Source organism: Primulina huaijiensis, chromosome 8 (genome assembly GCF_012295235.1).
Source record: "Primulina huaijiensis isolate GDHJ02 chromosome 8, ASM1229523v2, whole genome shotgun sequence".
Lineage (NCBI taxonomy): Eukaryota > Viridiplantae > Streptophyta > Magnoliopsida > Lamiales > Gesneriaceae > Primulina > Primulina huaijiensis.
This window is the reverse complement of record NC_133313.1, coordinates 22853993-22879277: the sequence shown is the minus strand read 5'-3', so window position 1 is coordinate 22879277 and position 25285 is coordinate 22853993. Positions and strand designations below refer to the sequence as shown.

The following is a 25285-nucleotide window of genomic DNA, read 5'->3' as shown; positions in this document are numbered from 1 at the left end:
TGCGAGGGTTGATCAGGGACGAACGTGACACGAATTTTCTTGAAGAAAAGGACAAAAATTGCTAGAAAACTGAAGAGGGAGGGGGCGGCTGCTGCTACACTTAGAACCACCCTAAGCTTTTCCTCTCAAAACTGAAATGAAACAAGTGTGTGTGTGTAGTATGGCTGAGTGTGTGTGTATATGTGCTAATGTGTGTGTGAGTGTGTTTTAATAAAATTAAGGGTATAAAATTGCTTAATTACCCAATTAACATGCTAATTTAAAATACTAATTAAAATGCTAACCCACTATTAGCTTTACTAACAATCCCAATTTAAAATTAAAATACACGCTTGCTAAACTTTAAAATTTTTAAAATCTTAAAATTCACAAAATAATTAAATTAGGCTATAAAAATGCTAAAACCTTAATAAATCATTTAAAATGTTCTAATCCTAACTTAAAATAAAATACCACATTTTAAAATCGCCAAAAATCGTCGCCGGTCTCTTTTCCTTGATCCAGTATCGAATAATTGCCTGAAACATGAAACTCAAGAAAACATTTTAACGTGCATCACATAAACATAAATAATTAAAATAATGCAATTTCATAAATCATGCATCTCTAAAAATCATTTTAAAATTAATTAAATAATTTCACGGCCAAATAAATGCGTGGGTTTTACGTGTACTGAATTTGGGCTCTACATCATTATTCTCTTTTCAGATATATGACCCAATCTTTTGTGCCATAATGCATCTGAACTCTCATTGGTTAATTTTCTTTTAGTGCCTCTGCTTGTTTGCATGGTTTAAATCTGAACAGAGAACAAAAACAAAATATAGTACTGAGCGACGGGGAAATCAGCGACACTCTCACCCGTAAACTGATTCTTGGCCTTACATATCATCATTCATCATATCATATCGATGGAAATACGATCGTGGGACTCTCTCTGGGGCCTTCTCCAGTAAACGGGCTCTTTCTGAGGTCTTTTCCCTCACGATATGTCCAATCATATCATCGTATTAGTCACAATCACTTTACCTCATTCAGCGTTTCATATTTTCAACATTTATAAAAATTCATGCATACATATATATATATATATCATTTTTCTTTTAAATCAAGCATGCAACACGTCTTTTAGCATTAACGTTTCTTCATAAAATTTCATCAACATTTAAAATAAACATATTAACATTATTTACAACATTCATGGAACTGCCAGGACGTCTAAAATTTTAGGTGTAAAATGCCTGTTTTACTCTTAGAAACATAAATTTCCATATTTATCCATAGACCTTGAAACGACGTCCTAATTTATCCTAAACTTAACCCATTACCTTAAAACACACCCTTAAATATTCCTTAGGCTTAAAATTTAGGTTTTCGATAAATTACTCGATTCGTTTTTAAACTTAGACGTACATCCCGATTTTGACTCGTATTGACTCGAAATTTAACCAAAACTTAACAAACTTGAACCAAAGCTTCCTAACACATAACTAAACCTTTTTCAACCCAAATTAAGCCAATCAAGTCCCTTGAACACGTCTAGGAAGCTACTGAATTTTTCTGCACAAGAGTCCTAGTTCTAGTGTTATTCGTACCTATGCTATTTCGATTCCAGCCCTTTTAACCACTCGGTCCAGACCCTAGTCGACCCTCCTAGGACTCTAACCGAACCCTCTAGGACCCTATTAGACCAGCCTCCCTGGCCCATGCACGTAAACGTGCAGGTTTCCTCCTATTAGATATATTAAAGCTCAATAATTCACAACTCTTAGTTGATAACTTTATTTTTGGGCTTTGTTCACATATAAGTCCATAAAAATCTTTCAAGTAAACATAAATCATAAACTTAATTTATTTGCGGAAAACTAGTGTTGAGCAAGATCAACCATGAAGGCCTATAGTATCATCAACATCATGTTCACCTGCATCGATCACACCTAATGAGTCTATTGACTTAACAAACCTTAACCATGGTAACAAGTAGTACATATACAATCACATGCAATAGTGAAAATACTTTTACTTAAAATAGCTTTTCATGAACATGCATAGCTTAAACATTTTTCCTTTTATCATATCATATCATATTTCCTTTCATCATATACGTATACATTTTTTCCTTTTATTGAATTCGAATAGTTAATTGTGACTTTCGTATCAGCTGAAGGTCGATGGATCCATCTACGTGTAACCACAGTACTGGGCGGCGGGGACATCAGCGACACTGTCACCCGTCAACTGAGTCTTGGCCTTGCATATATCATCATTCATCAAATCATATCGATGGAAATACGATCGTGGGGCTCCCTCTAGAGCCTTCTCCCGTAAACGGGCTCCTTCTGAGGTCTTTTCCCTCATGATATCTCCAATCATATCATCTATCATCGTATTAGTCACAATCACTTCACCTCATTCAGCGTTTCATATTTTCATCACTTATAAAAATTCATGCATATTTATATATATATATATATATATCATTTTTTTTTTAAATCAAGCATGCAACACGTATTTTAGCATTAACGTTTCATCATAAATTCCATAAAATTTAAAATAAACATATTAACATTATTTACAACAATCATGGCACTGCCAGGACGTCTAAAAATTTTAGGTGTAAAATGCCTGTTTTACTCTTAGAAACATAAATTTCCATATTTATCCATAGACCTTGAAACGACGTCCTAATTCATCCTAAACTTAACCCATTACCTTAAAACACACCCTTAAATATTCCTTAGGCTTAAAATTTAGGTTTTCGTTAAATTACTCGATTCGTTTTTAAACTTTGACGTACATCTCGATTTTGACTCGTATTGACTCGAAATTTAACCAAAACTTACCAAACTTGAACCAAAGCTTCCTAACACATAACTAAACTTTTTTCAACCCAAATTAAGCCAATCAAGTCCCTTGAACACATCTAGAAAGCTACTGAATTTTTCTGCACAATTTTCCTAGTTCTAGTGTGATTCGTACCTATGCTATTTCGATTCCAGCCCTTAACCACTCGGTCCATACGCTAGTCGACCCTCCTAGGACTCTAACCGAACCCTCTAGGACCCTATTAGACCAGCCTCCCTGGCCCATGCACGTAAACATGCAGGTTTCCTCCTATTAGATATATTAAAGCTCAATAACTCAAAACTCTTAGTTGATAACTTTATTTTTGGGCTTAGTTCACATATAAGTCCATAAAAATCTTTAAAGTAAACATAAATCATAAACTTAATTTATTTGCGGAAAGCTAGTGTTGAGCAAGATCAACCATGAAGGCCACTAGTATCATCAACATCATGTTCACCTGCATCGATCACACCTAATGAGTCTATTGACTTAACAAACCTTAACCATGGTAACAAGTAGTACATATACAATCACATGCAATAGTGAAAATATTTTTACTTAAAATAGCTTTTCATGAACATGCATAGCTTAAACATTTTTCCTTTCATCATATCATATCATATTTCCTTTCATCATATACGTATACATTTTTTCATTTTATTGAATTCGAATAGTTAATTGTGACTTTCGTATAAGCTGAAGGTCGATGGATCCATCTACGTGTAACCACAGTACTAGGCGGCGGGGACATCAACGACACTCTCATCCGTCATTTAGCATTAACGTTTCATCATAAATTCCATAAAATTTAAAATAAACATATTAACATTATTTACAACATTCATGGCACTGCCAGGAAATCTAAAAATTTTAGGTGTAAAATGATCGTTTTACCCTTTGAAGCATAACTTTCCATATTTATCCATCGACCTTGAAACGACGTCCTAATTCATCCTAAACTTAACCCATTACCTTAAAACACTCCCTTAAATATTCCTTAGGCTTAAAATTTAGGATCATTTTTCTTTTAAACCAAGCATGCAACACGTCTTTTAGCATTAACGTTTCATCATAAAATTCCATAAAATTTAAATAAACATATTAACGATATTTACAACATTCATGGCCCTGCCAGGAAGTCTAAAAATTTTAGGTGTAAAATGATCGTTTTACCCTTTGAAGCATAACTTTCCATATTATCCATCGACCTTGAAACGACGTCTTAATTCATCCTAAACTTAACCCATTACCTTGAAAAACTCCCTTAAATATTCCTTAGTCTTAAAATTTAGGCTTTCGATAAATTCCTTGATTCATTTTTAAACTTATACGTAAATCCTGGTTTTGACTCGTATTGACTCGAAACTTAACCAAAACATACCAAACATGAACCAAAGCTTACTAACACATAACTAAACCTTTTTCAACCCAAATTAAGCCAATCAAGTCCTTTGAACACGCCTAGGAAGCTATTGAATTTTTCTGCACAAGAGTCATAGTTCTAGTGTGATTCGTACCTATGCTATTTCGATTTCAGCTCTTAACCACTCGGTCCAGACCCTAGTCGACCCTCCTAGGACTCTAATCGAACCCTCTAGGACCCTATTAGACCAGCCTCCCTGGCCCATGCACGTAAACGTGCAGGTTTTCTTCTAATCTCTCAGCCGCGGCTAGGAAGAGTCCTAGTCGTGCACGCATCCACTTCCTGACCTTCCAACCATGCGTGGACCTCCCTGGCTCGTGGCTAGGACCCTCACGAGTCCAGCCCTTCACCCTGAAGGAGTCCCGTGCAGCCGCCTTCCATTTATTCTTCAAAAGCCGCAGCTAGCCCTAAGAGTCCCACCATCGTGTTGTCCCTCTCCTAGCTTGCTTCCATCCCCTGCACGTCCACCCTAGGACTCTCATACCATCCCCTTAAGTCTCCTGGATGTGACCCTAACCACAATTAATTGTCGTGTTCCCCTAGAAAAGAAAAGCCGAACCCTAGTCCTCAATAAATCTAATTTTCGTTCAGCCATGAAGCCCTCACGTACAACCCTTATGACGACCCCTATGTGGCTCCCAAACCCTCTGAAATTCATCCTTTTTGGTGTCCCTACAATGGCAGCCCCTTTAGGTATCCTTAGCATGAGTTTTTGAATAATAAAACATGAATTTATGACATAGCATGGCATAAAAACGAAAATAAATTCAATGCAACATATTTTTCAAGAAAATATAATAAAATATACATAATATGGTGTGAAGGATGTTGAAAGAAAGTTTGGGCGTGCCTTTGCGTATATTACGCACAAAAATCAACTTGCGATGCGATGAAACGTTAGCGGAGCGAAGGGGGAGATGCTTGCTGAATTATTTTCCTTCAAGCCCAGCCTTTTGGACGTGTGTGTGGAGTGTGGCGGATGGGGAAGAGTCCTAGTAGGTTTCTAAGAGGTGGGGCGTTAGTTATGGGAGATTTGGGGTAGGGTTTTAGGCTTTTATTTGTTAATTAAATCATGTGTGCAAGCTTAAACCCATTAACATGGAATAATAAGTCCATTAGGTCCATTAGTAAATATTTAAAATATTTTTTTTAATAAATTTTGTGAAAATATTAGTCGAGATCTCAAAAGTTCATATTTTCGTCGAAAATTAAATACCGTTTGAAAATACAACTCGACGTATAAAATAACCTCAAAATGCCACAGTTCCAAAAATACCACATGCCATATACCATATATTAAACATTTAAAAATAATTATTTAATAAAAATATTTTTCCTCGTATGGTCATCAGTCTCCGTTCCTCAATCACGTCTCGAATAACTTTTAAAACACAATTTTATGCATTCTAGTTGAAAACCATATTTTAAACATGTAAACATGCCTATCATATTTACTAGATGCAATTAAAACAATTTAATTAAAATACATAAGAAATTTGATAATCTTGCATGCATGTGGTTACGCAAACCTTCAAATTTTTGGGACGTTGCAAATAAAATTAATCCAACAGGCCTAGATAGCTAGCTACAAAAGCATGATGCTTATATATATTCTTTAGTATCTTTGTATCGAAATTAAATACGATTAATTAAATATGTAATATCATTTTTATGTTACGTTGATTTTGTAAAAATATGAAATTCAATATGTTCTGTAAAATGCACCCCTCCCTTTCCCTAAATGTCATGAATCAACGTAAATACAAAATAGTAGAAAGCTAGCAGATAATATTTAGGTGCCAAATAGTTTGATCAGAGGCTCAAAAATATATGATGTTCAAATTTACGTAGTAAGATGTCTTGATATTAGAAATAGCCAAATTTCAGCCTCAGTACTTTTTAACGATTCATGAAAAATTGAAAGCAGCTGAATTATGACGACTGCAAGGCAATTAATCTTTCAACACTAAGCTAAATTAAGATAGATTCGCATTAGTAACAAGTCAAAACTCAAAATATTTTTAAAATAAAGAAGTCCAAAGGATTTTTATACACACTCAAGAATCCCCTGCCAGCCGATCGTAATTTCTCTCGTCTACATTATATATATTTATTAAAATATTGAATTCGACATCCATTAGTATATTTGTATGTAGTCCCAAAACTAACTAAATCGATCCCTACCAACAAACACTCCGCGGCATACTAGACACAAATTCTATTTTTAGTACCTATTTTTGAACATGTCAACTAACATACGGTTCAATTCCGTTACAAGATCTAATTAAAACTAAACAAAATATTTTTGACATTTAGAAAACAAAACAAAAATGGAGCTTGCTATCTAATTTCTGTAATGTAATTCACGATCCCAAAAACTTTTTGATCTCCAACAGAAATCGATATGAATACATATATACATCCACTCTGATTTGATAGCATTTTTCTTCTAAGAAAATAAAAGAAGATGGCCGGAGGTGGAGGAACGCATGCTTCCAGGGAGCTCGACCAGACCCCGACATGGGCCGTTTCATTAGTCTGCGCCATCATTATTGTAATCTCTATACTTCTGGAGAAAACACTGCATAAAGTGGGAGAGGTAGAATTTGTATGTATACATATTATTTGTTGAATTCTAACCTTATAATCAATTAGGGATTTGACCGTGAATGGTTTTTGTCAATCATCTTTAATTAACATGTACAAGTTACAGACAAAAGACACATACATGCATGTAGATTCTTGGCTGATTTTTCTGACTTTCTTTTTTTACATTGTGACTTTAACTGCAATTAATTTTGTACTTACATTTTGTAGACTTTTGAGAGGAAAAAAAAGTATTCATTGGTGGAAGCTCTGGAGAAAGTTAAAGGGGGTAAGAGCAGCTCCAACTCTAATAGCTAGCCTCATATACATATTATGCATACTTTGACTCAAAAAATATATTTTGCGCAGAGCTTATGGTTTTGGGGTTCATCTCGCTTCTACTAACATTTGGCCAAAACTACATTACCCAGTTTTGTATTCCTGAAAGGGTGGCGAACACAATGTTGCCTTGTGAATTAGATAAAGAATATCATGGGAGTGGTCACCGAAGACTCATGTGGATGAAACGTAGAATCTTGGCTGCCGATAGTCCAGCCAAAGATTGTAAAAAGGTACCTAAATACGAGAAACAACATATTGTTTAACACCGTCATATTTCTATTGATGCCACTAATAATAACAGGGTTATGTGCCACTAATTTCTGTCCATGGACTACATCAGCTCCACATCTTCATATTCTTTTTGGCTGTATTTCATGTCATTTACAGTGCCGCAACAATGATGCTCGGAAGGTTGAAGGTATTTGTCTATAACATGTGTGGTTTAGTCTCTTTCATATTGTGAAATTATTCATTGTCGTCTCAGATTCGTGGATGGAAAGATTGGGAAAGAGATATTGTAGATGAATATGATGTATCCAATGGTATATATCATCTTTTGTAAAAGCCAAAGAATATTTATTTTTCTTTTTAAATTATATAATAAACGCGCCATTAATTTTTGTATGTATACAGATCCTTCAAGATTCAGGCTTACACATGAAACATCTTTTGTTAGAGGCCACACCAGTTCATGGATGAAAACTTCTGTCCTGTTTTATGCTGTAAAATTCTCATATCTCTTCATTTTCAAACACATATATAGCTCTTGTGAAATAAGCAAATGCAACTAATTTCGACAGGNTATATATATTTTTTTTCTTACATAGAATAATATTTTTGTCCCACTCTCAGCCCAATATTGTGGATGACTACAGTCGTCTATCTGCTTGTAAATGTTAAAGGTATGTTCTTCCTTACCCTATTTTGTAATAATAGTTCTTGAAATTTTATCTGTTTATTTCACTGTCATTTCAGGATGGCATGCTATGTTTTGGCTGTCAATAATGCCTTTAGTGGTATGACTGATTAACACTCTGGCCAAAGTTTCATAATCCCGCAAAATTTTAATACTGACTATTTGATTTGCAAAAGATGATTTTGGCAGTTGGAACAAAGCTTCAATCAATCATAACACAAATGGCTATTGAAATCCAAGAAAGACACGCAGTAGTCCAAGGCATTCCTCTCGTACAAGTTTCTGATAGACATTTTTGGTTTAATAGGCCTAAGTTGGTGCTTCATCTTATCCATCTTACGCTCTTTCAGGTTGAATTTTTTATGTCCTTGAAAATCTTTCAACTAATTTATAGCTTGTGACCATTCTTATATATCATCTTAATTTCTGGTAATGTTTCCTCAACAGAATGCTTTTGAGATCACGTACTTCATATGGATCTCGGTAATGAATACATTTATGATTATCGATCTTCATAGGTGTGATCATATCAAAGGTTGAACTTGAAATAATGATGATGTGGTTGTGGTGCAGTATGAATTTGGATTGTACTCATGCTTTCATCGCAATTTCATTCTTGCCCTTATCAGAGTGGGCATAGGGTGAGTGAGGAATTTTCCTATTTGCGGAATTGTGTCAGTACGACTCCATATTGAACTGAATTTTGAAATTGATGGCAGGGTAGGAGTACAGTTTTTGTGCAGCTACATTACACTTCCACTTTATGCGCTTGTCACACAGGTATGTGATGATAAAAATACTGATCATCTTTAAATTTTATTGACCTAATATTAATGAAACGCTAACGTTTATATATTTATGTTCGATCAGATGGGATCACAGATAAAGAAGTCCATATTTGATGAACAAACTTCCAAGGCATTAATGAACTGGCATAACAAAGTTAAGAAGAAAAATGAACGTGCTCAGCCAAATACACCACCACGTTCACATAGACTAGGAGGAAGTCCCGGGGATTCACCTGAAAATTCTCCAAATGCTGCAGCTGGATCAAATATTGAAATGGCCGATAAAAACTCCATATCCCCAAGACACGTGCCTAACTTTACTGCCAATACGGACTTGTTGACCGGCCCATGAATATATATNATACTCCTTCCTTTAATTTTAAGTTTCTTTTCAACTGATCATATGTGTGTAAGCTAGATTGTTGTGTTGATATACTAGTAAACGTTGTGTGCAAGCTAGCATTTCATGTTGGAAAGATTTATTAAGATATCAAATTTTATCCTATTAAGCGGTCCATATGATGATAATTAAAATATTTAATTATGCACAAACTTTATTATATCTACTGACCAATAATTTGTAAAAATTTAGATGTCCAAAATTATATATGGATAAATTATATCTTGATAAATTATATTTTGATAACTTTATTTTGATAATGTCATCATCTTTTGAAATTCAAAATATCTCATCGTGATACTCAATTTTAAAATTATAACTTATCAATTATGATAATGATGGGGTCTCTAAACATTCGTATCAAAAGTTGCACAATACCATCAATTGTGAGGTTTGAAGTGTTAATTAGAAAACTCTCAAAAATTAAAAGAAATTCAAAGATGTTTTCAATATTTTCTTTAAATTCAATGTCTGGAGATAATATTCGATCTATTTTTCTGCATTCAGTATTATTTTATTAAGTTTAAAACATGAGTAAATTTCTTACATTTGGTATCAGAACCAATTTTACATATCCCTTGATACGATTGACCAAAATTTTTGAAAAATACAAATTTTAAAATTTTTTGGAGCAATTTTCGAAATTCAATCCAAATTGACAAAAAAAAACTACCTTTAAAATCAACGCCACTGGCTGCCATACGTTACATAAACCGTCGCTAACTTTAGCGACGGTATAAAATCCGTCGTATGTTTTAACTTTAGCGATAGTTTGTTAAAATCGTCGCTAAATTAGCGACGGTTTATTAAACCCGTCGCTACGTATAGTGACAGTTTTAAAAAAAACTGTTGTAAATTTTAAAATTGCGACAGTTCTTGGCTAAACCGTCGTTACTAGCGACGGTTTATACAAAAACCGTCGCAAATTATCTATAAATACCCGCCCTTTCGGTCTATTTTAACACACACCATTTCAAAACACTTAAAATTTTTCTTCTTACACGATTTCAGTTTCGATTTCAAGTAAATTTTTTCCCTTTATTTTTTATAAATTTTTAAGTTTTAGTTAAGATCTTGAATATTGTTAGCCTATTCAAATTATAAGATTTTTTAAATTTATTACATTATTAAAAGTAATTTTTTTTATTTTACTGAAAATATTAGCGACAAACATAATAAAATAACCGTCGCTAAAATTAGCGACGGACTTAATGAAATAACTGTCGCGAATATTTAGCGACGGTTTATTAAATCGTCGTTAACTAGCGACGGTTGGACACAAATCCGTCGCTAATTTTCGTGGCGACGGTTTTTGAAAAACCGTCGCAAAATGTGTTTACAACAACGTATAAAAACCGTTGTCTTTGAGCGCACCCTTTAACCACAGGGGCTTTAACAACGTTTTTAAAATGGCTACGACAACGGGTTTTAACCGTTGTCATTTGGGTTTTTTTTTGTAGTGGTTTCAGTTGGTATCAGAGCAAGGGTCCTGCATAGGGTTGTGCCACCTTCAGCTTCTGCAGCTTAGTCTTCAAGCCTCAAGTCTGTAAGTTTAAATGTTTTAAATTTTTTTAATGCTATCACCTGTACGTTTACATGATATATGTTTTACAATACATATTGAGATGTTTATATATTTTGGAGATTAAATGTTTTAAAAACTAGATCGGATTGCATGTTGGTTACGTTAGGAATTGGACATTTCTAAGAATTCGAATATTGGGCGTTAGGAGAGGTTGAAAATGATTTGACTATATTAATTTTTGGGTCAGTAGTACTGATGCTCTACTTATGGGTCATAAGTTAATCTTGAAAATTATGAATGTTTTTGGGGTATGTAGGTTTTCTAAGAAAATATTGATGGTTTGTGGTTACTAGTTGGGTTAATTTTTGAGGATTTCGTGTAAGCAATAATGATTCGAAGATTACGGAAATCTTTAGAAGTATAAAAATGTATAACGTGGGATTTTAAGTATTGATAGAAATTTTAGATTTGGTTACGAGAATTGAGTTTGGGATTAATAAGCTTAAAATTATTTAACTTCATGTTACGGGGAACCTATAAAATGGAATTAGGAATGCCAAGAACTTATGGGTAATTGTGGAATTTTTGGTAATTAAGGATCAAGTGGATAATTTTCGAGGAAATTAGGAATTTATTTTGCAATTATTAAGGAATTTAGAGACTAGTTCAGCAATAAGTTAGAATTGAATAGTTTAAGTGATAGGAATTTTCGATGATTTAAGCTTGAAGGGATAATTAAAACCTTAAAATATCTAGGTGATAATTTTATAAGGAATGATAATCAAGGACATTGTAGGATGAATCAATCTTGGGCTTGAAAATTTAAGCGTTAATGAAATAATGTTGTGGGGGCCCGTGCTCTTGATTAATATTTAATGACCAAACAACCAGGATTTATTAATGTAAACAGTGAAAGCGATTAAACTTTTTCATTTTGGGCCTACAGAAATTTCGGCATGACCTATTCGTAAATAGGACATCCCAAAAAAACAAAACATCACAAATAATATTTATATACTCGAAATAAAGTCATAAAATCAATTCACAACCTATAGCCGCACTGGCCAGGACTAAACACATGCAGAGCCGACAAGGCTCGATCACACAACTATCAATTCAAAAAATCGTAAAAATAACAGTACAGCTACACGGGGCATCTCCCTGGTAAATGTATGACCCCATAATATAGTATATATATATATGGGAACTCTCAACCATGACTCGACGACTGGGCACCACTATCTGACGCTCCACCAGACGCGTTAAATCCTCCTGGATAACCTGCTATGGCATCAAAAACAACCATAACATAAAAAAAACGAGGGGTCGGGCCCCAGTACAACGAACCAGTAATATTATGATAAATATAAATCACATGAAATAAAATCAAGTAAAATGCGATGCAATGCAATGTAATGAAATGCGTGAAAGGTAACAACCAATAACGGATACCAAACGGAGTCCAAATGAATCGCATCAACAAAAGTAACAGTGGCCACCCGTGCCAGGAACGTAGCAACGCAACATCAAGTCGCCACTCATTCATGCACGTAGCATCGAGGGTACGGGAGCTACCCGCTCAGCCCTCATGCAAGTCATCAGGAGTGCTAATCCTACCCACCCGCTCCATAGATGACGCAACAACTCGATAGATCAATATCAATATCAATAGTAATCAAAGGAGTCAAGGCTCGAAATGCTATGCACTACTAGTATCAACACAAATAAATGCATGAATGCAATCACTTATTCACAGAAGCACATAAGGCACGCCACAACTCATTACAAAATAATTAACGTCATTTCACATCATATAGACGTCATAATAAAACAGTTCATTCGTACATCAACCAAATCCTTAATTTACCACTGAAATTTCTTAAGGATTTCTCAAATAATCCAATCATGTGGCAAATAATACATGTCATATCAAGTTCAATTTATTTTTAGCCTAAAATTCCAAAAATCCATAATTTAGGCTTAAAAATTCCTAAAACTCATCGCATGTCAAATATAGCGATTTATTTAACTTCAATCTCTCAATACCAGACAACTTGAAATTTTGAAAATCCAATCGTACTGAATCTTAAATTTTCGATATTTTCTAGGAATTTCCAAAATTTTCATTTTCTATCTCTAATGCTATAAATACATCCCAATAACGATTTAATATTTCAAAAATCGTAAATTCCCAAATAATTAAATCTGAATTTTTGAATTTAAACCAAATAAATTCCGAAAATCTGTTAGATACATCTAATTAGCTCCGATATAGCACCTACAATCAATAATACAATATATATTAATTGTTGGAGCTCAAATAAATAAAAATACCCAAAATTCGAAACCCTAAAATCTGAATTTTTTACCACAAACACTTCAAATTCCGAGTACAACTATAAAATCAGTTGTCCAAGCTCGAAATAACACGAAATCGAGGCGAAGAACGAAATTCGAACGAGTCACGACCGAAGGGTTCGAACAGGGTTGTTGAAAAACCTTGCAAAATGGGTATCAATGGATAGCTTTTGTCGAGAGCTTTCCGAATATATATTTACTTGAATTTTTCGGCGACCGGTGCGGCCACAATCGATGGAAGAAGATTTGAAATTGAAGAAGAAAAGAAAACGGAGATCAGCCGATGCAACTTACGGGAGAGAGAAGCTTCTGTTTCTTTCTTTTTTTTTTCCTTATTATTATTATTATTATTATTATTTGATTTTTAACTTACTCCACATGGGATGGGCTTTAGGGACAATTTGGGCTGTGCTTTCACAAATGTTATGAAAAATTAAGAATTTAAAGTGATGATAATTTAAGGTAAAGTTGATCAGTTAGTTAAGTTATAAGAGTAGACATTGAGTTAACAAATTTTTGGGAACTTAAGTTTGATGTGCCATTAGTTTTATTCATGATCTTAACAGTTAGGACTATACCTTTGTTGGAATTTAATTTTTCTAGAAAGTTGATATGACTGATAGTTAGGTACTTGTTAGACACATCTAAGAAGTGAGATAGACACCTTGTCTTGAGGGATTTTTTTTTTTTTTGTCATTAAGAAACTTGAAAATAAGTGGGTATGCGTGTTGGAATTATGTTATCTAAGACTACTTGGGTTGCGTAAGCTTGAATTTCAAGTTTATGAAATAGGTGTTCATACGAAAATTTTGGGTGAAATAAAAACAAAAAAGAAATTAGTTGTGTTCAACACAGGCTATCAATGAACGAATATTAATATTTTCATCAAGTAAGAAATCTAAAATCTTGGTATGGAGATTCTAGAACTCTATGTGTTATAAGTGGAGTTGATTTATTAAATTTAGTCTAATGCTACCATGGGATAACTTATTAAGTTTTATACGCTAGTATTAGTTAAGCATTAATAAGCATACGTAAGAATGCGACATTCGTTTCAATGAGGAAAGACCAAAGGTTTGAACATCCATCTCTAGTATGAGGAATTGTGAGATAAGTCAAAATTCGAGGTCTTAGTAGAATAGAACTAAGTCGCTTTAAGTTGGATTCGCAAACGAGGATTTGGGTAGGCAATTTAATTAGGATTGAGGAGACATAAGAACAGCTTAACACTTATTTTATCAGAGTAGCGCAGCGGAAGCGTGAATTATTAGGATACTAGAATTAAGAGTCTAAATTTTTTGTTTATCGAGGATAAGCGAATTTCGGAGACGAAATTCAATTTAAGGGGGATATATTTTAATGTCCCGAAAATTTGAAGGTACACGTAAACCACGCACATGCAAGTTACCAATTTCTTATGGATTTTAATTAAATAATTTTAATGCATTAAATGCATGTTTATTTCATAAATTTGTGTTTTAATTCTTGGTTTATTAACGTTCATGCATAATGGCTTTTAAGTTGCATTTCGTGCTCAAACGAGGAACGGAGTCCGGGGATATTCAGGAAAAATATTTTTATTGAATAATTAATTTTAATTATTTAATATGGGGTGTTTTAATTATGATTTTTGATAATGGGCATTGGTTGAGTATTTTTACTCGTCGGTTTATATTTTTTAACCGGTATGCAATTTTTATCGATTCGGAAGATTTTCTGAGGGTTCGGGCAATATTTTAAAAAACGTACCTAAACGAAATATTTTTCGGAAGTGTTATTGGTCCTGTTTGGTTTATTTTAGTGCTTAATGGGCCCAAAACCCTTTTAACCTTTTAATTTTTAATTAATTGAGTTGGCCACCCACCCCCTTAGTTTTCAGCAGCTTTTTCTCGTGTTCAGCAGCAGCCATCAGCCCTTGGTGGTTTCTTCAAGAAAAACTTCTCCCCGCCTCTCCAGTTCACGTCCCGCGCGTAGTTCTTCGAGTTTTCGAGCGTATAAACGCAAAGGCACGCTTGTATTTTCATTTTTCTCTTCATTCACGCCATAGTATTGCTGAAATATATGTAAATGCATGTCCATTCTTTGATCTAACATGTGGTTATGTTTTTGTTCAAGTTTTATCACGAAAATTGCATCTACATGTTCCATGCTCACGTTTTTATTGACTTGTGTAAGGGGCTGCCGGTTGGAGGTGTAAGGGGGCTGTATACGTTGGGAGTTAAGATGTCAAGGGGCTGGAGTCACGAGTTAGTCACGTTTAAACGAGGGAGATATGATTTTTATCGTAAACTCGCTCAAACTGTGAAAATTTGTGCATGTTTTTCACATTTTCTCAAGTTGCGAGGTTAGGCTCGGCCAAGGAGGGCTGATCCGGGCCATGGTGTGGTCCAAGAGGGTCCATAGGTGGGCTAGGAAGCGTTGGTTCAAGGCTTGGTTGGGTTGGCTAGGTCAAGGATCGAGTTTTGGAAAGTTGGTGCATTAGAGTTTTTGGTTTTCTTGTGCGTCACAATTTCCAGCAGCATTCGGTTTTAATTTGGGGGTCATGAGGGGTCTGGAATTATTTGTTTAGACCTTTCGTAAGAGTTCGAAAATGCTATAAAAAATACTATGATGGCTCCGTTCTGGAAGAAATCGAAGAATTTCTTGGCCAAATAAGCCTTAGCGGGTTGTATTACTACAGAATCGACTTGGTTTCGTAAGGGGACTGGAGCGGGTCGAACTATTCTTTTGTTTCAAGGCCCTACCACTCGGCACCGTCGGATCACTAAGGCCAAATCCTCATTGAATTTTATTTTTCCATGGTATTTGCTAGCAACAACATAATGGAGGCCCCATAGATCCTATATCTATCTATATGAAGAAAAAATCATGTAACGAAGGAGATTCGCTATTAGAGACGGTTAAGCAAAAAACACGACAAACGACAACGGTTTTTCTAAAACCGTTGTCGTTTGTCCAAAAAAAACCGTTGTCGTTTGTCCAATAAAACACTAATAGACAACCGTTGTCGTATACACATCAAAGACAACGGTTTTTAAGAAACTGTTGTTTTTTAGCGGGTTTTTTTAGGTTACGACAACGGTTTTTGATGAAACCAATGTTAAAGGAAAAAAGACAACGGTTTTAATAAAAAATTCATTGTCTTTGATATGTTGTTGAAAGCATATAGTGTAATAACAATTAGGAGTAAGGGCTCTCATAAACTATAATTCTCTCTCTTTTCTATTGAGAAATCACATGTGGATTTTGAGATACTCTAGAATGAATCAAAGGAATAGATCAAATCCAAAACAAAAAAATGAAAAATTTCAAGTGCAATAAAAATTTAGTAATCCGAGAAGATTTTTGTATCATTTTGGCGGCATGACCGAGTGGTAAGGCGAAATATTTTAATATTATTGAATTTGAAAATAAAAATCCTCCCAGCAAAATAATGACCTGATCTCTTATTATACTTTAACATTTATGAGCGTAAACAAACTAAAGAATGAATTTTCCTTTCTTTTCTAAATTTAATTACAAAAGTTGAATTTTAAAAAATATATTTCGCCAAGATGGATGGTATACCTTTCTCTTCTTTGACCATATAACGTATATTATTTGCCTCTGTTCCCTAATCGATCTATATTCCATGAATAAATACTCTCTTCCCATGAATTAAGATACGAACGATGTCTAACGGTTGTATCCTCTTTGCCAAGCCATCCGATCATAACCCAAGCTCGATTTTTCCCCAAACCATTTCCAAGTCAAGTCTTTCAAGCGATCATCGCGTAATTCACAGAACATTTGAGGCCACCCTTCCGGCTCCACCGGCATAAACCCTAATCCAGGCGTCCGATCATTGGAATTGGGGTTCAACTTCTGCGTCCAATCCAAAACATAAGCGGACACGCGCCTCCTAAACTTGGCCTTAAACTCAGGCCATGCTTGATACTTGTAGTGATTCAGCACCATATAATCGGTACTCAATTTCTTGGACTTGAAGCCGAAACTTAAATTGAAATGGTGTATCACATTAAGCAAATAATCATCAATCGCTTCTAATAACACTATGGATTTGTGCCTATTCTCGTGCAACAGTCTGCAATCATATCCCTGTGTCACTCCCATTATGGGATGGACCTCTTGATTCGAAGGCCCAAATTCGTAGCAACTGATTTCAAACTGTCCCAAACCCAAGCTGTTGGTCGAAACTAATGAAGATAACATGGATTCAGAGGGTCGTGAAGAGTTTTTCCATGACGGGGAGTACAAAAACTCGTCGACGTCAATGTACATCATCCACTTGCAACAGTTACTAGCGTACAATGCAGCATGGGAGAAACCAGATTCTTGAGTTTTAGGCCACAACCATAAATATGTGGTAACATCAAAACCCTCTTGAACCAACTCTTCCACCACTTTTCCCAAATCATCATCGCTCCCATTATCGTATAATAAGAATTTTTCAAACCCGATTTTCGAATGGTAGAAGACCCATTCCTTCAAAAACTTGGCCACGTTATACACCATGGTGCTGGCGCAAAGCAGAAATTTCCCACCATTGCTGGCTAACTTGCGCGGGGGCGTGTAGTACGCCACCGATGGAACAACCCGATTCTCCGCTACGATCTCTAATGAAACTTTTACCAGATCCGCTTGGGCGGTTAGTTTAGGCCGTTGGCAGCGGAAGACCTCTTGCATTGAGGTTTTGACGGCTGTTTTCACGTTGTCACCGAACACGCACATTAATTCCTTTGGGTGGCGGTTAATACCTTGCCTCGTGTTCACACCTTTAACGAATAAGACGACGTCGTCTTCAGTTGTGAGGGAATCGTACACCAGATAAGACCACCTCAGCAGCAATGGAGGCGATGAGTCTCTCTGAGGCCGAATCTCAGGAGACTTCAACAACGATGGTTGCCTGAAAGGAAGCCTCCTTCGAGCTCGTACAGGTAGCACGCAATTAAATAAGAAACGATCTGGAAAAGGCAAAACGCCGGTAAAAGTCGCCGCCGAAGCTTCATCTGTGTCGAATAAACAGGAGTAACCGCTGTAATCTCCAGCCAGCTGCGGTGACACAATCACCAAAACCTCCCAATCATGCAGGAGAACCGACGTGGTGGAGATTACAACTGGCGGTGGAGATGAAAGAGGTGACTGAGCGACGAATGAGGTGGTGGTGGTGATTGGGGAAGGCGGGATATGGTCGGAGGTGATGGTGCGGCGGAGGTAGTGGTGGTAGATGGAGGCGCAGAAAACGATAGATGCGACGATGCATGGGAAGGTTGTCCGAATTTTACGGGCCATTATGTGATTTAAATTGGTGGCAAGGATAGATGGTTCCGTTTTATACTAAATAAATACAAATGAGACGGTGATTTTATTTATTGCTCATTTATTTTCATCCGAAACTTGTTTTTACGAGTATAGTTTTCCGCTTCCCAGGATTAGTAGGTCAAATGCTCGGCCAAAAATAAACCATAGTTTTACTATTTTACAACTTTTTAAAATCAACTGTCATCCAAATTAGAGTCTTTTTTTTTGGATGGAATGAATTCATCTAGTTTTGGACTTTTATGCTTAATTATTCTGTAAATTTAATTTTTTGTCACAATTATTTTCATTAGTCAAGATTTTTCCAGTTTTTATATTATCTTTATTAATTGGTTGCATATATATTGCTTAAACTTTTTGTATTGACTCAATTGCATATAATTTTAAACTTAAAAAAGAATCAAGTACGATATAGAATGGCTAAACACAATAAATAAGTTGATGAATGATAATATCTATTATAACTCTTTAACTTTCATATATCTATTTTGACTGTAATGATCATAACATTTTTTTTTTCGCCACCCCTTCATGTCCAAACTAAATTTTCTGGCAACATAAAATCTTTTGGCAGATCTAAAAGATATTTTGTGCCATATCATATTTTACGTTTATGTTTATATATATAAATAATTAAAATATTCAAACATATGTACATACACACAGTTGAATATTAGTACCAGACATGCCTTTCTTTTTAAGTTATCTTTGTTGAAGCATACCGTGGGTGGAAGGAATGCTATTGACTAGTCACCAAGATGATACATGCAATCGCAATTATACTTTTTGGCTGACTTATTGATTTATTTATTATCTATTGCTTTTCTTGAATTAATGTCTGGATAACAAATAATAATTATTATAATATTAATAATAATAACCTGAATATTATTATTATGTTCAAGGTATCTGTTCAGCCTTACTCATCAACCGTAGCATGGAATTGGCTTTCCTTTGACCTCTTTCAGTGCCATTGTTGGCAACTTCAACCAAATATTCATACACTCCATACTGCAATGCAGCCAGAATCAAATTTGTATTATTCGATCCCAACTCTACGAGAACCGCCGTTGCACATTCCTTATTTTTTGGCGTACCCTTCCGGATCAAACTCACCAAAGTTTCTATAAACGGGAGCTGTCCAAGTTCTTGTCTCCCTTCCTGATTTGATGCAAGAATCAGCAACAGGGAGAGTGTTTCATTCACCATGTCCAGCTTCTTGTCCTCCAGTACTTTAAGCAATGGTATCACGATTCCAGCTTCAATGGCTTTGGCCTTATTCGAATGGTTAAGACACAGATTGAATAGTGCAGTGATAGCATCCTTTTTCCCTCTAATCGTTCCGTCTCTTAGCAAATCCACCAATGGTGGAATCCCGTTCAAGCACCCTATTTTCACCTTGTTTTCATCCAGCATCGACAAGCTAAACAATGCTGCTGCAGAGTTTTCTTGGGCAGTAACTCTTCCCTTTTGCAAGATCTCTACTATAGCAGGAATAGCATCCTCTTTTGATACGAGTTTCTTGTTTGATTCCTCAATCGACAGGTTCAAAAGGGCTGTCACAGCATGTTCTTGGATTTTAGAATCTGGATAGGATAAAAGTTGAACAAGGGCAGGGATTCCTCCACTGTTTGCGATCAAGATTCTGTTCTCCTGGCTCTCTTTGGACAACATACGGATTTTCTTTACGGCATCTCGTTGCTCATTTAATTTACTAGAACACAAATTTTTAACCGATGACAAGATTTTGGCATCTGTAGCAGACGGATTCTGATCTGCATTCGCACCAGGTTTTATACCCTTTTCTGGAAGGCGAAAATTGTTGTTTTCACACCATTGCAAAATCATGTTCTTGAGAGCAAAGTTAGGGGCTAAAGAAAAGTGTGTCAAGATTTGGCCTGTTTTGGGGCAACTTTGATTATTGGAATCCAACCATTGTTGTATGCTTTCTCTTTCATATGTCTGCAACAGCCAACGACGTCATTAATACACAGATTCTATAATTAACTATTTGTTTGATTTATTTCTATAGACAACTGATTCACATCAAAGAAAGACCAAATGCTGAAAAATCTTACTTGTCCTGTCGACACAATTACAGGATCTGTCATGATTCCTAGAGTGATGGGGCACAGAAACTCATGAGGAATCTCGCCAGATGGGCGTTTCTCAAGATATTTAGGCATTCTATCTTCTGCAAGACCTGCTAATCCCTTGAATTTGTTCAAAATAAATATGATCTGTTGCGTGTTCTCTGCACAATGGCCTCGTCTTTCTTTAACAAGTTTTCGTATGGCTAGAGTTTCCATGTCCAGCTCCTCAGTGGTGCGCAAATCAAGCTTATTCGCCAGCCTTTCTACACTTGCACTATCGGCATTTCTTTCGTTGTTGGTCGATAAGGCCACCATCAAATCAATCGTTAGCTCCATGTCTTGAGTGTCCGTTCTTTTTTTGGCTCGTCTCAGCTGCACGCGCAGCAACTCAACCTGCATCAACCATCACACATATCCCTAAAAACCTGATTGTTTCTATTAATCAAATATTGCATTTGGGAATCTATACTTGTTCTCTCTCTTCTTCTGAGACTCCAAGCTCATCGTACGGCACTCCTTTCACAGCTTGACTTATCTTCTCATAGACATCATGGAATTTAACCATCACGCCTTCACTTTCTAATGCCTGAGCATTGAGGGAAGAACACATTTACTAAAAACAGATACGAATATAACTTTAGAGGTGAGATGAAATGAGAATTCAAACCAAGTAAATTTTGCTTCCGGCATGACACAGTTTCAACAATTTGTGGGCAGATTGAAAAGCCTTCTTCAACATATTCAAACAATCAATCCCGGCATCAGGAGGGTTCGTGTCCTGTATCTCCTCTAAAATGGGCGAGAAAAGTTTCATTCTTCTTACCAGATTTAGGCATTCTTTTCTTTGAGTCTTCCTGTATTCTCCAATGGCTTTCACGGATTCAATGATGGCAATGATTTGCCGAAGCAACTCATGGGAACGGGATCCTGGGCTTATCTGATCCTCCTCCGACGCCTGATCTTCCCCTTCGTATTCATTATCCGTCTCCATTTTGATTGGCATTTATTTTCTCTCTTGATTTCCCCCTGTTTTCTTGGGAAAAATGGGTGTGATTAATTTGTGCTATGGTTTGCAGGTTTTTCGGGTTATTTTTTTATCCAACTGAAATGATATGGGCCCAAAAAGAGGCTGCCCATTAACAAATTGATAGTGTGTTGCATGTGCAAATATAAGTATTGTCAACATGCTCTAATATAAAGCTTACCATCATATATCAAGCTTGCATAAGTTATATCTTAAACATACATCACGATTACTTAAACTACTAGCCCTTTAGAAATATAGTAATGATGGCTTCATACACATTAGGGTCACTCAACCACATCTTGTCTTGAAATCGGGATGGTTGCATTGGCGCGTCACAGTTTTCCATAGTCCAATATGCAACTGTATGGCCATAGTATCACCTTTATTATTATCCAAAAGATGTTCGTATGCGGAGCAGAGTACTATATGTTCCTTTCAGTATCCACTAGTCCTTGGACAACGTTTTGATCACTTAGCTTTTATGGTACATTTGTTTGATCCAATGAACTTACATCACATTTTATGCACATACACTGCGGGTGTGTTTGGTTGAATGGATTAAACAATGATAGATTAATAGTCAAACAATCATTCAATGTTTGGTTAAAATTTTAAGATTTTTTAATAATCATGTTGACCCGGTTTAAGATCCAATTTTGTGGATAACTATTTGATTATTAATCTAACAAATCAAGTGGGATGCACTATCAAAACTCAATAAATTATATTTTTCTACTCTTATTTCTTAGAGTGTTAAGTTATTTATTGAATAAAAAGTTTATTTTAGAGTGTTGTACGTTAGATGTCGATCATGATATTTAATATATATCATTATTATTTAATTTGATGAAATGACATTCAGAATATATAGATAATATAATATATGTTAATTCAAATTTATAATTTGACCTCAATATCTATTATCATTGCAACATTTCATTAAATATATATATCATAGAAGTAAATAGTAAGTACAATGTAGAAAAAATGAAGGACATGACACTTGAAATTTTTTTTAAAAAAAGGGCAACCAAACAATTAAACTAAATGAGTTGCCCTCTCTTCATTTTGCACTCACTCATGTGCAATTTTTTGAGAGAAATTGGAAGCCAAAACTATTATCATAAATATAATTTTCAAGAAAATATCTAACTTTTTAATCTTAAGCCCTTAACAATTAACAACTATTTCAAACAATAATTGCAGTAAGATGGATCATTTGTGAGTATTCAAAGAAATTTAATAGAGAAATAATGGTTATATAATTTAAATCTTGATTAATATTAGTTTTTAATTTGACATTCATAGTCATTGACCCATTAATCTAATAATATGTTATTTTAGAAAATTAAATTTCATAAAAATAAGAATAATACAGAATACAATTTCCATATATGTCTTACGAGATTAAAATTTTAAGTAAATGTTTATATGGAGTATTTCGATTTATGTATATATTATGAGTTGAGAATTTCAAAGTTAGACAACTAAAGTTAGTTAAAATAATTATAAATATATTTAATTTTTCAGAAATAATATTTATATTATAATGAAATTATAATGAAATGAAAATATAAGTTTAATAGTAACAAATAAGAATTGAATAAATAACGTAAATTAAATAGTAAACACGTATAATACAAAAACAAGTGAAGAGATGGAGATAAATTTAATATTATCCAAATCATTACAAATCAATTCGTTTAACTCACATTAACAACATCAAATAATCATACATATAAAAACCAATTAATTGGTATATTAGTTAACTAAATATATACACCGAATTATTCTATTTACATTCTTTTAACTCAAATTTGTAGATAATTATTTGATTCAACCGACCACTATTTGTCTACATTTGAACAACGAAAAGATAAACAATGCTACATAAGATAATTGTATTCAACCTCTGTACATACAGAATTTTTTTAGTAATATAGTCAATTTACTAAAGAAAAATAACATAACTGAATGAGCCCAAAATATATTATATTTTTTGTTCAAATTAATTGTATTTGTTTAGTTTATGTTTGATTATCTTTTTGTCAATATACTTATCATTATATATGTGTATAAATTAACTTTATAAATGCAAACAAATTGTCATGTTGCTGGAACATTTTGAAACGTCTGCTTATTCGTTTTCTTAAAACGTATTAGGAAAATTTTTTTTCTCCTTAATCTTCATAATTAAAAATATACATATATATAAATAATTTAAAATATCTTGTCACCATTTTAAAAATAAACATCTAACTAACATTTAAAAATCCAAAGGAAAATATTTTAGAGCATAAAATCGTCAAACGTTTTACCAACTTAAAAACATTATTTGAAAAGTATAGACCATACTATAACCTCTCAAAAATCTCTCAAAACATAAATAAAATTCATAAAAATATCTTTAACATTACTTAAAATCATAAATCATAACTAGTGCGGAAAACTAGCGTCGGTCCTCGGGTTATGTGCACATTCAGTCCAGCAAAGTCAACCATCAAGACCTCCATAAACATTATTATTATAATCACCTGCATCAATCGCACTTAGTGAGTTTAAAGACTCAATACATCATATCTTTGATAACAAATACTACATATACAGATCGCATGCAACAGTGAAAAATACTTGTACTTAAACTATCGTTTTCATGAAGATACATAAACTTTAAACATAATCATTTTCATAGACATTTTCATGATGCATAAACTTTAAATAAAAACATTTTCATAATGATGCATCAACTTTAAACAATAACATTTCCATAAATTTTTCATAAACATTTTCGTAACATTTTCATAAACATTTTCATATCGCCATAAACATATTCATATTCATATCCATATTCATATATATACTCGTATCAACATGCTCATATTCGTGTTTGTTGAATTCAGATCGTGATTGTGACTTTCGTGTTCGTATACGTGTTGGGCGATGGATCCATCTACATGTAACCACAATTCTGGGCGGCGGGGACACCAGCGACACTCTCACTGGTCAACTGGGCCTTGGCTTTGCGTATTAACATATCATCGTAAACGTGTTCATATCCATATCCAAGGAACTGGTACCATAACCCTCACGATATCTCCCACATATCATCGTGTTAGTCACAATCCCTTCACGTCCTTCAACATGTTATCATCACTTAAAAAAAATCATGCATATACGTATCGTTTTTATTTTTGAAACCAAGCATGCAATATTTCTTTTAAACGTCTTAAAATCATCATTTTTAACATATTAAATCATAAATATTTAAAATAAACATTTTGACATAAAAATCCTTAAACATATAAAATTTCATAAACATTTAAAATAATCATTTTAACATATAAAATTCCATAAACATCCATAACCATTGAAAATAACCATATTAGCATATAAAATAGCATTCAAGGCACTGCCACGATGTTTACTAATTTCTAGGTGTAAAATGACCATTTTACCCTTGGACGTAGAATTTCACGTTTTTGACTTTTTCTTAATTTCATTGACTCTAACATGTTCCAAATAATTATTTAAGCTTACATAAATTTTCTCATATTTTTATTTAGCTTAAATCGAGGGCTTTTAAATTAATCTTTAAATGTGACGTATTAATCCGTTTTAATCCCGAATTAAACCAAACCTTAATATAAAATTCCCAAACTTT

General features: G+C 34.3%; 2 protein-coding genes, 1 long non-coding RNA gene and 1 pseudogene across 3 annotated transcripts; 1 reads left to right on the top strand and 3 right to left on the bottom strand.

Annotated features, from left to right (window-relative positions):
• Nucleotides 1–6469: 6469 nt before the first annotated feature.
• Nucleotides 6470–9387, top strand: LOC140983327 (MLO-like protein 9; annotated as a pseudogene).
• Nucleotides 9388–11721: 2334 nt separating this feature from the next.
• Nucleotides 11722–13427, bottom strand: LOC140982277 (uncharacterized). The gene is made up of 3 exons (XR_012176233.1): nucleotides 13197–13427; nucleotides 13082–13105; nucleotides 11722–12108 (listed from the first exon to the last, which is right to left on the bottom strand). It is a non-coding gene; the product is annotated as an uncharacterized lncRNA (long non-coding RNA).
• Nucleotides 13428–16627: 3200 nt separating this feature from the next.
• On the bottom strand, nucleotides 16628–18623 carry LOC140983408 (glycosyltransferase family 92 protein RCOM_0530710). The gene has a single exon (XM_073450456.1). It carries the CDS (start codon nucleotides 18475–18477, stop codon nucleotides 16861–16863), a length of 1617 nt encoding a protein of 538 aa, XP_073306557.1. The 5' UTR covers nucleotides 18478–18623; the 3' UTR covers nucleotides 16628–16860.
• Nucleotides 18624–19248: 625 nt separating this feature from the next.
• Nucleotides 19249–21772, bottom strand: LOC140982510 (U-box domain-containing protein 15). Its single transcript, XM_073449044.1, has 4 exons — nucleotides 21265–21772; nucleotides 21067–21183; nucleotides 20583–20990; nucleotides 19249–20466 (listed from the first exon to the last, which is right to left on the bottom strand). The coding sequence occupies exons 1-4, from the start codon at nucleotides 21598–21600 to the stop codon at nucleotides 19405–19407; spliced, it is 1923 nt and encodes a 640-aa protein (XP_073305145.1). The 5' UTR covers nucleotides 21601–21772; the 3' UTR covers nucleotides 19249–19404.
• Nucleotides 21773–25285: the final 3513 nt, after the last annotated feature.

What these genes read in the sequence shown, in the direction of transcription:
- LOC140983408 (XM_073450456.1), bottom strand. Translation starts at nt 18,477, where the DNA reads ATGGCCCGTAAAATTCGGACAACCTTCCCATGCATCGTCGCATCTATC.
- LOC140982510 (XM_073449044.1), bottom strand. Translation starts at nt 21,600, where the DNA reads ATGCCAATCAAAATGGAGACGGATAATGAATACGAAGGGGAAGATCAG. An exon ending in CCGGAAGCAAAATTTACTTG is followed by an intron (nt 21,184 to 21,264) that starts GTTTGAATTCTC and finishes CTCAATGCTCAG; the next exon opens with GCATTAGAAAGTGAAGGCGT. An exon ending in CAGAAGAAGAGAGAGAACAA is followed by an intron (nt 20,991 to 21,066) that starts GTATAGATTCCC and finishes TGGTTGATGCAG; the next exon opens with GTTGAGTTGCTGCGCGTGCA.